The sequence below is a fragment of the Saccoglossus kowalevskii genome, chromosome 1, assembly GCF_978046115.1.
Source record: "Saccoglossus kowalevskii chromosome 1, keSacKowa6.1, whole genome shotgun sequence".
NCBI lineage: Eukaryota > Metazoa > Hemichordata > Enteropneusta > Harrimaniidae > Saccoglossus > Saccoglossus kowalevskii.
In genome coordinates, this window is record NC_140641.1 from 19,293,914 (window position 1) to 19,310,422 (window position 16,509).

At 34.9% G+C, this 16,509-nt stretch overlaps 1 protein-coding gene across 1 annotated transcript; it reads left to right on the plus strand.

The window, feature by feature from the left end:
• The first annotated feature begins 4,391 nt into the window (after positions 1-4,391).
• LOC102801374 (arylsulfatase B-like) lies at positions 4,392-15,920 on the plus strand. Its single transcript, XM_085496659.1, has 14 exons — positions 4,392-4,431; positions 7,134-7,290; positions 7,519-7,570; positions 7,806-7,909; positions 8,100-8,227; positions 9,296-9,384; positions 9,783-9,846; positions 11,240-11,337; positions 11,527-11,663; positions 12,059-12,117; positions 12,216-12,333; positions 12,878-12,948; positions 13,093-13,191; positions 15,787-15,920. The coding sequence occupies exons 1-14, from the start codon at positions 4,392-4,394 to the stop codon at positions 15,918-15,920; spliced, it is 1,350 nt and encodes a 449-aa protein (XP_085352785.1).
• The last annotated feature ends 589 nt before the right edge of the window (positions 15,921-16,509 follow it).

Consider the following 16,509-nt stretch of genomic DNA (forward strand, 5'->3'; position numbering starts at 1 on the left):
TGATTAAATAAACTACCTCGTCTTTATGTCAACTTGCAGTTATTCGTTGCCTACATCAGTGACTTCAAAATATATGTTTCAATCCCAGGAATTTCACTCGCTGTTAATTGCATGGGAGTGCCAGTCTTTAATGAATTTCTATTGTAATGTCAATTTCTTGCGATTACTCGGAACATTAAGCTGTAACCACATACCGCCTAGGTGCTGTAATTAAATCCTGGTGTAAGCACCATATGAACTATGAACAATGCATGTGAAGCCAGCTGTGGGGTATATTCAATCCTATAGATTTCTCATTGTTTGGTAACTATTTGCTGCAAATGCAACAAAAATCAATATAAAAATATTACCCACACAGTATTCTACAGGTTACTTGTATTGATATGATACTGATTAAGAATAATGTACCCAAGGCTTTTGGGGTAAATTGTAATAAAGTAAAATCAATTCAATTCAAATGAACAAACATCCACATTCTAGCTGTAATACTTTTAGTACATGTCTTGCAGATGATATTCATGAGCTTTAGTCTCAAATATTACAAAATTCGGACAAACATTTGATTAACCATTATAAACAGGTGGTCTCACTTCACTTCAATGGGCCACAAAATGTAAAAATTTAGTGAGAGCAAAATGCTTGTAATAAGAAAATATTACAAGACAAATTTTTTGTATCACAGCTGTCGAAAAGTTGAAAGTGTAACTCCGGGAATAAATTGCTCTGTTCAACTTTATTTCTCATCCTTCCAGGATTTATTGTAACATGGCCACAATGGTAAACGTATACGTCAGTGTAAAATATTGCGATCCCCCAGGAATCTCTTGAGACTGTCTAAAACTGTGACATCACAAAGCCAATGTATAATGATTAAAGTACAAGCCCCAACCAAATATCTTTGTCACATTAAGTGTTATTAAATGGCATACGTACTTGCTACAGACTTTGTGGCTTGCTTCACTTCCTGAGCTAATGCTGCTTTCAAAGACAGCAACTCTTCTCTCCTGTGTTTTTCGTCCTCTATTTTATCTTTAACTGCCTCGACTTCGGCTTCCATGTCTATCTTGTACCAGTCTGACATGCTATTATTAATAAATACACAAATAATAAAATCAGTTAGTTGGCAATCAGTGTTGATTACATGAGTTCTTTTGTACAGTGCGAACATGCAGTAGAATATTGCAAACAAATAAGACAACAGAAGATATCACATTCATATTGAATTTTAGATATCATGTCATACACAATTATCATACCTACAGCAAAATAAATAAACCTTCAAGAAAGAAATCATGAAATCAAAAGTAATATTGATCAACAATGCAATAATTATTATTGTATAGGTGCACAAACAGCAAGTGCATGTATGTATGCATATACAACATATTATCTTGAAATATACAACAATCAGATATTTTGAGACATTCACACTTAGTAGTGCAAGAAACCCGTGATTTTATTAGCGCACCGCAATAAAAGATGAGATGATGGGTATAGCTTCAGAATTCAGCATCAATTGAGTTGAAAGCCAAATTCACATAATAAGCACATAATCACAAGATCAGAACACATATAAGCATTTTCTAAATTGTAGGCTATATGAGAAAAGTTATAACAGACAAACAGGCGTTTCAACATGCGATGCAACACTACACAATCAAGACAAAAAAGCAACGAGAAAAAATAATCAAAGGTAAGATGTACAATGATAGATGATATATACACGAAATATTTATGTGCAACTGGGTAGCCATATTGAAGTTATGTAAATACTCCACTTATCTAATTATAACAGAAAATCTGTTGAAATGGGTGATGCTATCCCATAATACAAAGGTAGTCTAAATGAAATATCACTTAAATACCAACATTTGAAATTGTTATTGTGCAAATTCGTAATCTAGACAAAAAATAGTAATAACCACCATATCCTATTTCTCAATTATTTCCCCTAACGTGTTTCTGAATAAAAATGCTGCTGTGCACTTAAAACAACGTGTTATATATCTTAAACAGAACAGTACTGGTGAATGTAAAACTATGTATATGTATAATTCAAGACATCTAAATATTCAATTCAATTGGAAAGATGTTAGAACAAAAGGTACAGAGGCTAATTTATGATTTTTTAGCAATAATGTTGTTTTTATGCAAACACCAAGCCCATTTAATGAAACAAATGTGAGTTTGAACTTCTAGTGCATGATGAGTACGCCATAAACGAGAGGTTGATAATATTTATTTTACAATTTACAACTTTATTTATCTTATCTTATTTATCTTATGGGGAGGAATAACAGATTGAATAATAGATAAAAAGCGACCTGTATTATAGTTCAGTCAGGTAATACAGTTCATGTCATTGTCCGATGTCAATGTACGTGCTGTGTCAAGACTATCAACGAGACAATGTTCTACAAATAAACAAGTCATTGAAAATGACACAGTCCCCGTTAAATGTTTGAAAGTTCTCTTTGTGCTCGTCATATTAAAGTGGAGGGTTGTAGCGAGCATGTCCTTGAAACTTGAGTTCCAAGTGGCGTATACAACAGATTGTTTATTTACATCAAATTCAACATGTGTCGCGTGAAGACCACTCCGGTTTGAGACATAGCAAAGAAAAACATAGATCACAAGTGAACGCATGTGCAAGTTATCATATTTTAAACAAATAGGATGGCCGTTAGTCGGCCAAATTTGATAAAATTGTACATGTATCCATTTATGACATGCTAAATATCAATAAAAATGATACATGACAGAGATATAGTAATATGGATACAAATAAAAATGGCCGTTTTTCGGCCATCATTGATCTGATTATGAAACAAAGTGACATGTATGATGTATGTCGAATGAAAATGGCACTTAAATCTTGGAAATGTAGTAGTAAGGCCAAAAAGTCAGATGGCTGTCAATCGGTCATCCTTGATCGGATTTTGAAACAAATTGTCATGGACATGTATCCTAACGTGTATAAACTATGCCAAATTTGAATGAAAACTGACAAAGCATCTCCAAGATACGACATTTAAAAAAAAGAAGATGCCTGCCAGTCGGCCATCTTTGATCCAAATGCGAAAAAATGTTCATGGACATATATCCTAACATGTATAATCTATGTACCACGTTTGAATGAAAACTGACAAAGCATGTCCAAAATAAAACATCGCTAAACCATTGCATGTGCATATGTCCCACATAAAGCAATAGACACATGCAAAGAATGAACAGAATCGGACAAAAGGATTGTGAAATACGACCTCGGACGGACAGACGGACGGACGCACACACGGATGGACGGATGCACGGACAGTCAGAGAACATGTATCCTAACATGTATAATCTATGTACCAAATTTGAATGAAAACTTACAAAGCATGTCCAAAATACAACAATTTTGAATCAAATCGCTAAACCACTGCATGTGCATATGTCCCACATAAAATACTAGGCATTTGCAAAGAATAAACGGAATCGGTCCAAAGGATTGTGAGATATGACTCCGAACGAACGGACGCACGCACGGACGCACGCACGGAAGGACGTACGGACGGAGACCGAATTATTAGACTTCGTCCGAACGGGGACTAATAATATATTATTAGTTTTTACACACTATTGGTTTAGTTTAGTTTATAGTGTTCAATAAATATTAGTGGTATGGTTTTAAATTAACATATACCAGTACACAGGTATGAATGCTGTCACACAGTGTGAACTATATATAAAAGTGCTTGCGCACCTTGTCAATTAAAATATAATGATAAAAACTATTATAGAAAATGCCTACAATAAAACATGTGAAATTAGGTAATGTACCGATTATTACTCGCATTCTCCACCACTACAGTCCGTTTCCAAAAGAGATGATTATTCTTTCTTTTTTAAATTCTATCGACTTTTTAGTGCATAGTTTCCAGTGAAATTACAATGTTTAAACTTATAGTACATGGTGAGTACACCATATAAACTAGAGTTTGACAATATTTACTTTAGAATTTACAACTTTTTTTATCTTATGGGCCAGAATAACGCCAAGGCTACTTGGTTGTATAACGATCGACGGTATATGGCATTCTGTTTAAAGGTTACAAACTAATTATCACCAACTGTCTATGAAAATCACCTCCTACTGGATCGGCAACCAGTCTGAACTCGTGTCACAAAGCTCTTATATTAAGAAAATAGCTCATTTTAGTTAGACGCGCTCTAATAAGCAGTTGACCTATCCGATCAAATGCCAGTTGCCGAATGTGATTTCTATAGGTAGTTGGTAATATTTAGGTCGAGTCGTATACCTTGTGACTATAAACTAGTGACCATAAAAACTATTAAAATCTCTGCATAAATCACATTTCAATCTGAATGGTCATGGATTCAACACCGAAATGTGTACCCGAGGCTACGTCAGCAAGAAGTTGGAACATGGTGAGTCTCTCAAAATATTGCAAAAATCATATGCAACATATAGCGTTTGCGTCATTTACTGTAGCATATAATGTGGTTTTCGTCTCTGGTTTTTAGCAAATTTATGTCAAAATTGAAAATCATAAATTTGAAATACACAAAATTGGGTAACCATCAAAACCAGGAACCATGCGCCTCACACAAGCTACATCAATGTCTAATTAAACAACATTCAATTTAAATGTAATAAAGTTAAATGAAGATGATCTACCACTTTGACTATTTAGAAATACTAGTTCAAGCAAACAAGAGCAAAAAAATCTTGTGTTCATGTAATATTTTAATTAACTTGATTATGAACCGATTATTTGTGATAGCATGGTGACCATTGTTGCATGGGTATAATGTCTTTTAAATTAATCAATGGGTCTAATGTTATGTTGATATGGCTATTCATGCGACTCCACCTGTTCTGTGGCTCCAGCTGTAAAATTTTTGTCATAAATTTATTTACAGTAGTCGTCTGAGCCTTTACAGCGTGCGCACGATATTTAGATACACCCACCTCCCGCATACCTGGCCACATAACAGTTAAAGTGAGGGAGTCGTCCATTGTTTACACACAAGCGTCTACCCATAAGCCTTTGCGTATTATTGTGTATTGTTATCGACGCTTGGAACTCAATTTCCGTGCGTGCGCAGGTGACGACCCTCCTACTTAAATCAAAACACGAAACGCGGTATGCCTTTCATATGTCGCCTTGCGAGACGAGGAGTATTTGCACTATACTGTGGGTACAACAATCATTGCTTTGTAACAATTGGGAGAAATATAACACGAACATTAAAACTGAGAATGAATATTAAAAAGAAATGATAAATGGAAATGGTTGTTTGTTGTTTATACTTTCTAACAGACACTAAACTGAAGATGACAAATTAACCCTATCTTTCAAACATAATGGTGTTATTTTGGAGATTGACCTCGTTATTATGTCAATGATTGTTGCAATACAGATTTGTGCTAACGATTAGTCTTAACATACAATTGGGTTTTGCCGTATTAAGGTAGCGGGACTATTATTTGCATACTTGTTTTCATCTTCTAAGTGTTACTAAATGACTACAAATTAACCCAGGAAAGTATATATTTTTAGAATCGCCATACTTCAAGCTTGTCACATATGTGTTTTTCATGCTCGTATCTGCATTCTCTGATGCGTTACTCAATCAAAGGTGAAAAATTACTTTTTCTGTAAAAAAAATAATTACGCATTTATGCTAGCGATAATAAGTATGTTTTCACTTTTCCTAGTTGTTCAATAGTTTTAAAAAATAGTGTGCAACTCAAACCACAACTCGTCGGTAAATAATCGATAAAATAGTTTGTCTGGACACATTCAAGTTCCTCTCACTGTCACCCTAAAGCTGTGAACATTTGGTGTTAATCCGACGACAATAAGTATACGTTATTTTTTGTTAAAGGCATTGTATTTTGAAAAACATAAACTCCTAGAAAACGTTCATGAAGTAAGAGCAAAGATTTTCAAGCTTGTTCATCGGCACAATCAATTTGTTTTCAGATCAAGGTCTGTTTCAACATGTGTAGGGACATCCAAATGTGTAAGGCTATTGGAAATCAAAAAAATAATCGGATAAATTCGGCATACGAAAACACCAAAATCAATGATTATTTTTCAGTGGCTGTGTGACCTTGTGTCTGACACATTCATATGCAAATGACTAATCTGTGAAATAAACAGGAGCGGAGACAAACCACTCAAATGTTTGGAAACACTCATTGTGTGTCAGATAGTTACTGATAACACATCCTAACATTGCTTTGTCTTGAGTTTATCTTTGTCTTGAGTTTACTTATAGGCACACAAATTAAACCTGTGTTGTTGATTTTACAAAACACTACTGAAGCTGCCTTGCTTCCCTTCAGAATATCTACATTTTAACCAACTTACATGACATTTTATGTTATGTTGACTTTATCATATGAAAGTTTATAGTGCATTTCATCAATTAATAAATAAATGTGAAAATTGTAATTTTCAACACAATTAATAGTCTCGCTACCTTAAACGTTTTATTAAATTAAAAACACATTATTGTAAATATGATCTTATAAGGTATTACAGTCACTTGTCTAATGTAGACGTCAAGTTCTATACAGAAAACTATAGAATGATATATGGTGGTTGCCATATATGACATACTCATTCTTCTCGAAGAACCTAGAAAGCGGTGTATGCAACTTGCCTTGATGGTGTTTTGTAGTATATATCTCAGCTGTTTAGCTCTTGTAAATTGTTTTGCGGATGACTGTCAATTGTCGACGTAAAGGTGTTGAAGGTTACATATTAAAATAACAAATAAGCTGATATTCCAATCAATCAATCAATCAATGATGATGTTTTCTTTTCTGCATGTGGATTATTTTGTATTGTCAGTCATTTGTTTTGTGCTATTGTGAATTTTCGTTATCCGACTTTTGTTTGAGAATCTACGGTTGGGTATGACATTCCTACCATACGCTTTTAAAAACATACTTTAATATTATTATCATGCTCATACTGATAATGTAATGTAATGTTATCACCATGCATTATTTTGAGATAGAAGAATGAAAATACCATGTAAGGTATCAAGATGAAATGAAAACGATCAACACTACGGGTTGTGCTAAATTATAATTATTTGAATCAATATATTAGGATACAAACAACCCCACATAGTTTTGCTACTATCAGATGACCTTGGATGGAATGACGTAGGATGGAACAATCCATATCTCAAGATGCCGATTCTCAATCAACTCACCGCCGATGGGGTTATATTCAATCAGACGTATGCCCAGCCTACATGTACACCGTAAGTAATAACACTGTTACTGTTACGCAATGTAGTTATAATGTCTGGTCAACTGAAATATATCAATATGCATAACGGTATAAGATTTGATTTCAAATTTTTAGGTACATTCCCAGTTTCGGCAATTTGCTTCAATTCAACTACTAATGTATTGCTTCACCCTTACAGCTAATTTAGTTTCTATGCGCAATTTACTGGTCTCATGTACATGCACATTTCATTCTTCAGATCAAGAAGTGCACTAATGACCGGATTATATCCGTTTAAAACCGGAAATCAGGTACTGAATTGTTTTATTGCAACGCAGATAGCATGGTAGTTATATAGTGCTTTACGTTCATCGATTTTCCACGTTTTATGATATATTAAAGTGTACGATGTGTAAAATCTATTCATATACAAATTTGGACACGGTTCTGTCATTTTGGGCCATTTGGGCACAAAATAAATTTGAACAATATCATGATCTGATTGAATAAATATGATTAGTTTTTGTGACTTTATTTTACTTTCAGCATCAAATGCTGATCGCCCTTGAGCGTAGTGGGCTTCCATTAGAGTTTAAGTTATTACCAGAAAGTCTTAAAGATGTTGGATATCTAACTCATGCTCTCGGGAAGTAAGTATATAATGCATAAAACACTAGGTACTATATATGAAAAACATACTTGTGTACCAAATATCATATATTATTCACTTTTTTCCAACTCCAATAGGCTAGAATAAGAGTGGTGGCCACTCACAGAAAGTATGTGAATAATGCCTACTAGTGTTAAATACAATAAAAAATCCTTCATCTTTTTTTGCAGGTGGCATTTAGGATTTTGTAAGAAGGAGTATCTACCAACTAGCCGTGGCTTTGATTCGCATTATGGTCAAATTGGAGGTGGAGTTACACCTTGGACAAAAGAGACAACAAGCATGTTTGCACCAGGATGTAAGTTCAGTGAAGGGCGAGTAATGAAATAATTGGACTGAAAACATTGCTTTACATCGAAGAATATGTGTTTATTATAATATATGCATGGTTATATACGATCATAAAGACAAGGGTTGGGTGATTTAGTTTAAAACCACAGTTATAGTTTGTATCAAAGTCGCGAAAGTGTATCTATATATTTATTCTATCTATTTTGCGGGGAAAGTGTATGCTTAAATGTCAAAATTATTTAAACTTGAACAAGCGCGTTTTAGGTTATGGACGTTTGGCGGTAACCAGCTCGTGCTTTGAATAGTGGATACATTCAGAGTAAATTGGCAACTATAGTGACGCTGTTTTCTATTTGATTTTATAAACTAAACAAACGAAATAGTTGTTTTTAAATTGACATCTATTGAAGTTTAATTGTAGTATGGTGGTATAGACAAGATTCAGTTTTGCATGATTTTATATCTGAAAATATGGGAATTGAAATATAATGCATGCAATTATTACGAAGTGTGTTAAATTTACAATCTAAACAAACACAATTTTGATACTTTACAAACTCGACTCCACTTCTATTCAAAATTACAACAATCCAGTCACACAAGTCTATATTTAGTAGTGCATTTCGCTATTTCTACTTTTCTGTACATGGCTATACAGTACTGGGGTCCAATTTCGTTATTATATATTTTGCTGTATTACATCATAACTTTGTTATTGACTTGGTTGACATTGTTACGTTGACTTAGGAGCCGAGGTCAGTTAACCAAACTGTTAAGTTGTTTTGACTTTCTAGATGATTTCCGTGACAACAGCGGAGTTGTTCAAAAAAGTGACACCTATCTCACAGTGAGTATAGAAAAAAAGAATAGTTCAAAAAGCGGGGCTTTTTTTGTTGGTTGATAGCGTCATGTGTTTTCCATTAGAACGGGTTGCATACGGTTCTTTGAACAGTTTATCTTCTTTTTTTAATTCAACTTTTAATAAGAAATTAGGGAAAGTATACCATTTTTATAAAACCAAAACGAATAGGGAGGTTTTACTTACTTATTTACTTACGGTAACCGTTCTTTATAGTTCATGCAGCAGAAATAATAATGGGACATTCCAAGGAATATCCACTATACCTGCAGTTTAATTTGGACATGCCTTCAAAAAGTCTTGAGGTAATCACTTTCTGTAAACACTACAATTATAAATAATTTAATTAAGTGTTAAAATCCGTAAAAAAAACATATATTAATTTGATCGCAGTCGATACACTGGACACAACACACTTATGCAAATATTTAGAACGCTATGAGAGGCACAAATTAAAATTTTGTTGTTAATAGTTTACGTCGCAAATGCATGCATGTGATGAATAGGATTTACAAACTATGACCATTTAAAATTGTATTTGTCAAACAAACAAATACAAATTATTTTACTAGTTTATTAAATACGATATTACAAAGTCGCCCATTGAATAATCTCTATATATGCACATATAGAACTGTAATACCTCTTTTTTCAGTTTTACGTGTATCTTATATTTTTTTATATGTTATGTGTGTGCACACAGGTTCCACCTGAGTATGAAGCGTTGTATTCTGATATTGCAGATAACCGAACAAGGACATTTTATGGTATGTTTTGTGGTTGCCATGTAAAGATGGCTGTAAATATATAAGAAACGGTCCCAATATACCAGTATAATCCCAGACAGTGCAATATACCGCAGATTATTACATCTGTACACCAGTTCACTTTGTTGTGCCCTTGAAAATATCCCGGTATTCCCCATGTTGATGTGTAAATGGGCAAAACAAACATAATTCATTTTGTTTATTTGGTGTTTATGTAGTATTCCCATGAATACCTGCATATGCACAATAAACAATCTTTATTGTGAATATGACATATTTTTTTAGAGTTGGGATTTCATTAGTTCAGTCATACTCACCTTACAAAATTCCACAGTTTAGCATTGACTAGTGGGCTTACGATCCGAGTGAGCACTGTGTCGGAAAATTTAGCATCCAGAGTGTCAGTAAAATATAACTGTCTTGCATCACTTGATCTCAATACCTAAATGTATTGATTCGTCCCCAAAAGCATTGATGCCTTTGCTTCATGATTTAAAAAACAAGATACCATTTCAAAGTGTGACCATTCGGACTCAATGTTGCAGCATGTTGTTTTCACAAGGTTACTGTGCATGCAAGTCACGTGGTTGTTCCGAAAGTTAATGAAGTGGATCAGCGTCAATGACAGGTTGAGATCAGCTAGAGGTTGTACTACCATCAAACGTTACCCAGGCTTAGTCACCAGTGTATTAAGATCAGTGATCTAGTGGTCCAACTAGAGTTTCGTGGGAATGACTTCAGAGTACATCAATTACTGGTGTTAGTAATCATAGCCCAGCGATGTGGGTCACCATCGGGGATGAGACTGACAAAGACCCCATAACGTCTAGCCATTCCCAAGTGATGACATATCGATGGGATACACCGCATCTTTCATGAAAATAACCATAACCACAGATGTCAGAGCAAAACCATAGGGTTATGCCATAGTATGCACGAAGACGTGAGAATCGAACATAGCGTGAACAATTCCATACTTTGCGGAATCCTTGAGATAATATTCATTATATATATTCCCGGACCAACCACTAGTACTTATATGCTATGAACTTTGTTTCACAGCTTCACAAGCGTCCACAATACTGGATAAACCGTGAAATCGCAATTCCTAGTGGACACCTCGAGCACAACCGCAAAATTACGACATGCTGGATTCATGACAGATGTGTCATATGAAATCGTCTGTTTCAGGATCTGATTAGATAATATTGGCTGCCATTGTTAAATCACTTTCATAACCCACATGTTGTCACTTTGCATCGTTGTGTATGACGAAACAAAGAGTCAGAAACTCACCTAGTAACACTCCACCCAAACTTCGGAGAATTTTCAATTTGCAAATAATAACTTAGGAAAATTTAGGTAAAATAATTTAGGTTTTTCTCACTTTTAGGAAAGTTGTCTGTCATGGATGATGCAGTTGGTACTGTGGTGGAGGCGTTGAAGACAAGAGGAATGTGGGACAATACGTTATTGATATTCATGGGTGACGTAAGTGATCAATATACTCTATATGCAAATTGAATTCAGTAATTCAACAAGTTGTTACATGTTTACGTTCTGGAGGCAAAATGTTCTGGTAAAAATTGTTAACTTCTCACTCAAATCAGAAAATATATTCAGATAATACCTTACAGGCATCGCATATGACGCTGCCACTTTTCATGTTAATTCACACAGAACGGAGCATTAGCAACGCAGTCGGGGTCCAATTGGCCATTACGGGGAATTATTGCTACGTTGTTTGAAGGCGCTACACGCGTACCAGCATTTATTCATGGGAGTATGTTAGCGCAGACTGGATATACAAATAATGAGTAAGTTAATGATGGTCAATTACAAATTCGAAATGTTTCTCAAGACTGAGTTTAAGTTCCCTAGATACATGTTTCAGGCAATATTAGTAGCATTAACAGTCTCGTATCAGTATAATGTTTGTGTTATCAAATGTAAGGCAATCTAACTTTGTCGTTATCAAGCTAGTTAGATGTCTTAGATAGTCAGCGCCAGTCGGGAAATGCAAAATATGAAATGCTCCTACAAAAATGTGATGCTGAGCAATACTTGTACTTGTATATTTTATTTTCAGAGTAGCATTGTTTTCCATTGAATCGTCACTTTGCATAATTGTTCTGTAGAGATGAAAGAAAGTATTTTGAAATACAATTTTGGATCCACCTCCGTTTAATATAAGTTATCTTTCGGGTCACAGGTTATGGCACATGGTCGATTTGCATGAAACGATACTATCAATAGCTGGGGCTAAATCTGGTGAGTTGTTAAAGGATTTGTCAAAAGTAATTGTCAATGATCTGTCACGATATTTTAGATTGAGGTTGCTAAAATATGTTTTGTATTATACACTACAGAACCTGGAATTGACGGCATAGATATGTGGGAGACATTCTCAATGGGTAAACCATCGCCAAGAAAAGAATTTGTCTATAATATTGATGATTTTGAGCCTTCCCCGGGTGCTGCTATCAGGTAAGTAGTGATAATCAATGTGGGGTTTACCAGATAACCCTTTAATCTATGCAAATTGTAGCAAGTTGATATGTAATGAAGAACTGTGTCGTCAGTTTTCTTCTTTCCAGGTTTATACTCTCGTCATACAATAACCCGTATTGTCTCACTTTTCACAAGCGATATATGTGATAGCTTGAGTGTACCGATTGGTCCTAAATAATAATAATTTATCGTAATCAATATAGATGCAATGAATATTAGTCAACTACGACTGTCCCTTATGATTTTGTTGTTGGATATTGTGGAATTTAAATGTAAAATTAAAAGGAAAAACAATGTTTGTTATTTTGTTATTACAAATTAGTGGGTGATTAATAATGAAAGTTTAAATTACTAGTACGCAGTATTATTTCAAAATGGATAAGTGATTAATTTAATCATCAAGTAAATACAAGCTCCAGAACAATATCATTACGTCTACCACATACCACGAACATGTGGTGGAATTTATCATATGTGTTGCATTTAATCTCACCCTGAAGTATGTTTTGTATGTATCTAGAGTTGGAGATTATAAACTGATTACAGGGAATCCGGATATACTGTATCCGATTCGGACAACCAATCAATCAGGTAATTACACATTTTCCATTTAAATCTCACCGGATTCATTATTATATTATAAATACTTAAAGCATTGTAGGATTTGCAGTTTTGCGCAAATGAAAGTGGCGTGATCTAATATATAATATATGTAAATGTATATATTTATTTCAGATGGTTGGTTCAATTATGGTGACCCCCTGATAAACGGGTTCCCTGGCCCACCTACTTCGATACCCGCCGAGAACGTGACATACTTATTCAATATAAGAGGTATAATCATAACAATTTAAATCTTCTATTGCTTAAATTTATTTCTTAATGATATGCAATTAAAAGGGCATACCATTGAACCATATCATTACATACATCGTTACGGTTCTAATTATATAACTTTCATTTTGAACGTGTATACGTAATTTGTGTGTTGACATATCCCTGAATCTTGTTCGAGCTGGTCATGTTAAAGTAATATTTGTTACAGCCAATTATATATTGGCTTTGTTAAAAATAAATATAAATAATCTCTGCAGTGTAAATCAGTGTAAAGTGTTTTTCCTACATAACACATATTCATTTCGCAAACATGTGTAACAAATATATAATGATATTAAAGCCTGTCTAATTCACATTTTAAAGTGTAGCTGCAAGTATGAGGACTATATCTATTTGATTAAGTAAATGTGTGAAAAGATAAAAACATAATTAATGGATTCACGTGACCAGGTAATAGTTTTCGCATTCTCTCATATGTGAGCACAGTAATCTGTCAGTAGCAAATATACATAATTATACTATGTAGTATATTGTTGATGTTATTCAATCGATTTGATTGGTCCAAACACAGACAAACACATTGTAAGGCAATGCACACAAAAAAGGCGACACGGGGGTAAATAATAAGAAAGACTTATCCTACCAGCCACAGCATCGGCTGCCACGCAGGTCTGACCGCTAGTCAGACCAAAAAGTTGGACAGGAAAAACATCTAGATGACAGATCGAACCGGTTTTATCTATTCGCACTGAACGCGGAGAAAAAACAAAGTGGCAAGAGAGGCAATATGGCTAGGCCTCATTCCCTCGGTTACGTGGTTAGTGACGTAAAGGAAAATATTGAGGTCATAGGGCTACAATATTACAAGATTGGTTTTATTGTCGATGACGCTGAAGCTCTAAGACATCATACAGGCAATTTATAAAGATTAGAATTGACTACCAAAAACCATACATACCTGCTAGACTTTGTGGACAAAGACAGCAACACTTCTCTGCTGTCTGCACAAGCAGCTAGTGCATGTATGCATATACAGTCAAACCTGTCTATAGCGGCCACCCAAGGGACTTTGAAATTTTGGCCTTTATAGACAGGTGGCCTTTCTATACAGGTTCACTAATTTATTCATGAATATTAATTAGGCACTGAATCAATGTATTAAAACAGATCTCGCAACCCCATTTGACACACTATTACACTACTGTACACAGTATCCAAACACTTTATTCCAAATAAAAAATGTTGATTTTAAATTGTATTATGTAAACTAAAATCATTTCACAAAAATCGATCATTGCACAATAATGAGTAGTATGAAAATTATTTGAAGATTTGTACAGTAAAGTTCATGTTCAGCAGCAGTTTGAGTCTCATTTCCTACTAAAGAAATCACTCAGCTTGCTTTGCTTAGCTATTCTGAATTTGTATGTCTCTTTTAATATTTATTGTGTGTGGTAACTGTTTTAATAAATCGGAGTGTCTCTGGGTTATAGCAAATTCTTTCAAGGAGAAGGGAGAGGGACAGTTAGCAGTGCTTTATTGATCCCTACAACGTTACGTACACGAAAAGAACACTTATCTATTGTAGTGATGGATCTCCTTCCAGTTACATGTACGTGACAACTTGAAAGTTTCCTACCCAATCACAATTCCCTTAACATTTTGTACATTTTTTTTTCAAAATTCTTCTCGACCTACCTCACTTACGAAATGGTTGATCCCTAATCAAAACATTACTTTGTGCAATCGAAATCTGTGCGACTTCCATGTTATTGTACTGATGCAACAATAGAAACATGTGTAAAATGCCTGGCGACTTTGGCCAGTGAACTGAGGTCAATTTAACATCATTGTTAAAAGCATCTATTGTTAAATGTACCGAGGCAGTAGCAACCGAGAAAACAAAATAGTTGAATGAATTTAGTTGGACAACGAGACGATACTGCACACACATTCCCTCACAGTCACAGTGATCTATACACAGTAAAGGAAGCGACTATACTTTTTGACTCAAGTTATCATAACCCCGGAAGAACAAGAACGCACATGTGCAAGGCTAATTAGCATACTTTATTTGGATGGATAAACAACAGGCATGGCCGTTGCGTTGATTGTTTTCCTTTTTGGCTATCAGTTCCAGTTACATGCGTATTTATCGATATTTATAGGAGTTCAAAGTGAATAAATATCGATACTAAAGTGAGTTGTTATGTTTTTTTATTGGTAATCAATTCGATCGGAAATTTACCATCGGCATTCTGATTCACCCCAGCCACATGCATAGGGACCGTGACTGTGTCCCGGCGACTCACAAAACTTTCGCGGGTCGTCATCGTTGTGGTTACTCGATTCATTCATTGAACAAAATTGTAAGTTATTCCCATGGTATACATATTTCAACAAAACATTAATGACAGCATGTTTTTTTATCAAGACACTTTCAAATTCTTAATTATGTTTTTGGCGTTCCATAACCAACGGTACGGTGTGCTTGCCGTGGTAAACTGAACTATAAACAAGAATAAAACATAATTGCTGAAGCCATCGGTTGAATGAAAGGTGTGAAAACGTGCTAACTTTGTCCTTTGTGAGCTTATGAGCTGTCTGAGGTAGAAGGCAGTAGTCTGCAAGACATCCGGGAACTATGTCCGTTATATGCAGTTCAACTGATCACTGCAGCCGCAGAAGCGTTGCCATTGGCCGCGTTAGGCAGGTGGCTGCTATAAACAGGGTACTTTACATGTAAAATTCGTAGGGACTGTTCGGTTGTGACCGCTATAGGCAGGTGGCCACTGTATCCAGGTGGCCGTTAACACAGGTTTGACTGTACAACATATTATCTAGAAATATACAACAAGCAGATATTTTGACACATACAACAAGACATTCACACTGAGTAGTGCAATAAAACCGTTTTGTTATTAGCGCATCACAATAACAGATGAGATGATGGGTATAGCTTCAGCATTCAGCATCAATGGAGTTGAAAGCCAAGTTCACAAAATAAGCACACAACCACAAGATCACAACACACAGAAGCATTTTCTAAATTTACATTGCGCGATGTTATCGTGGTTGAGATGTTATTGAAATGTTATCTCAATTATTGTTGGCTATAAGAGACAAGTTATAACCGACAAACAGGCAACATGCGATGCAACAATACACAATCAAGACAAAAAAGCAACGAGAAAAAAAAACAGTCAAAGGTATTTTATAAGGAATGATGTACAATGATAGATGAGAGATAACCGAAATATTTATGTGCAACTGGGTAGCCTAATTGAAGGTATGTAAATACTCCACTTATCTAAT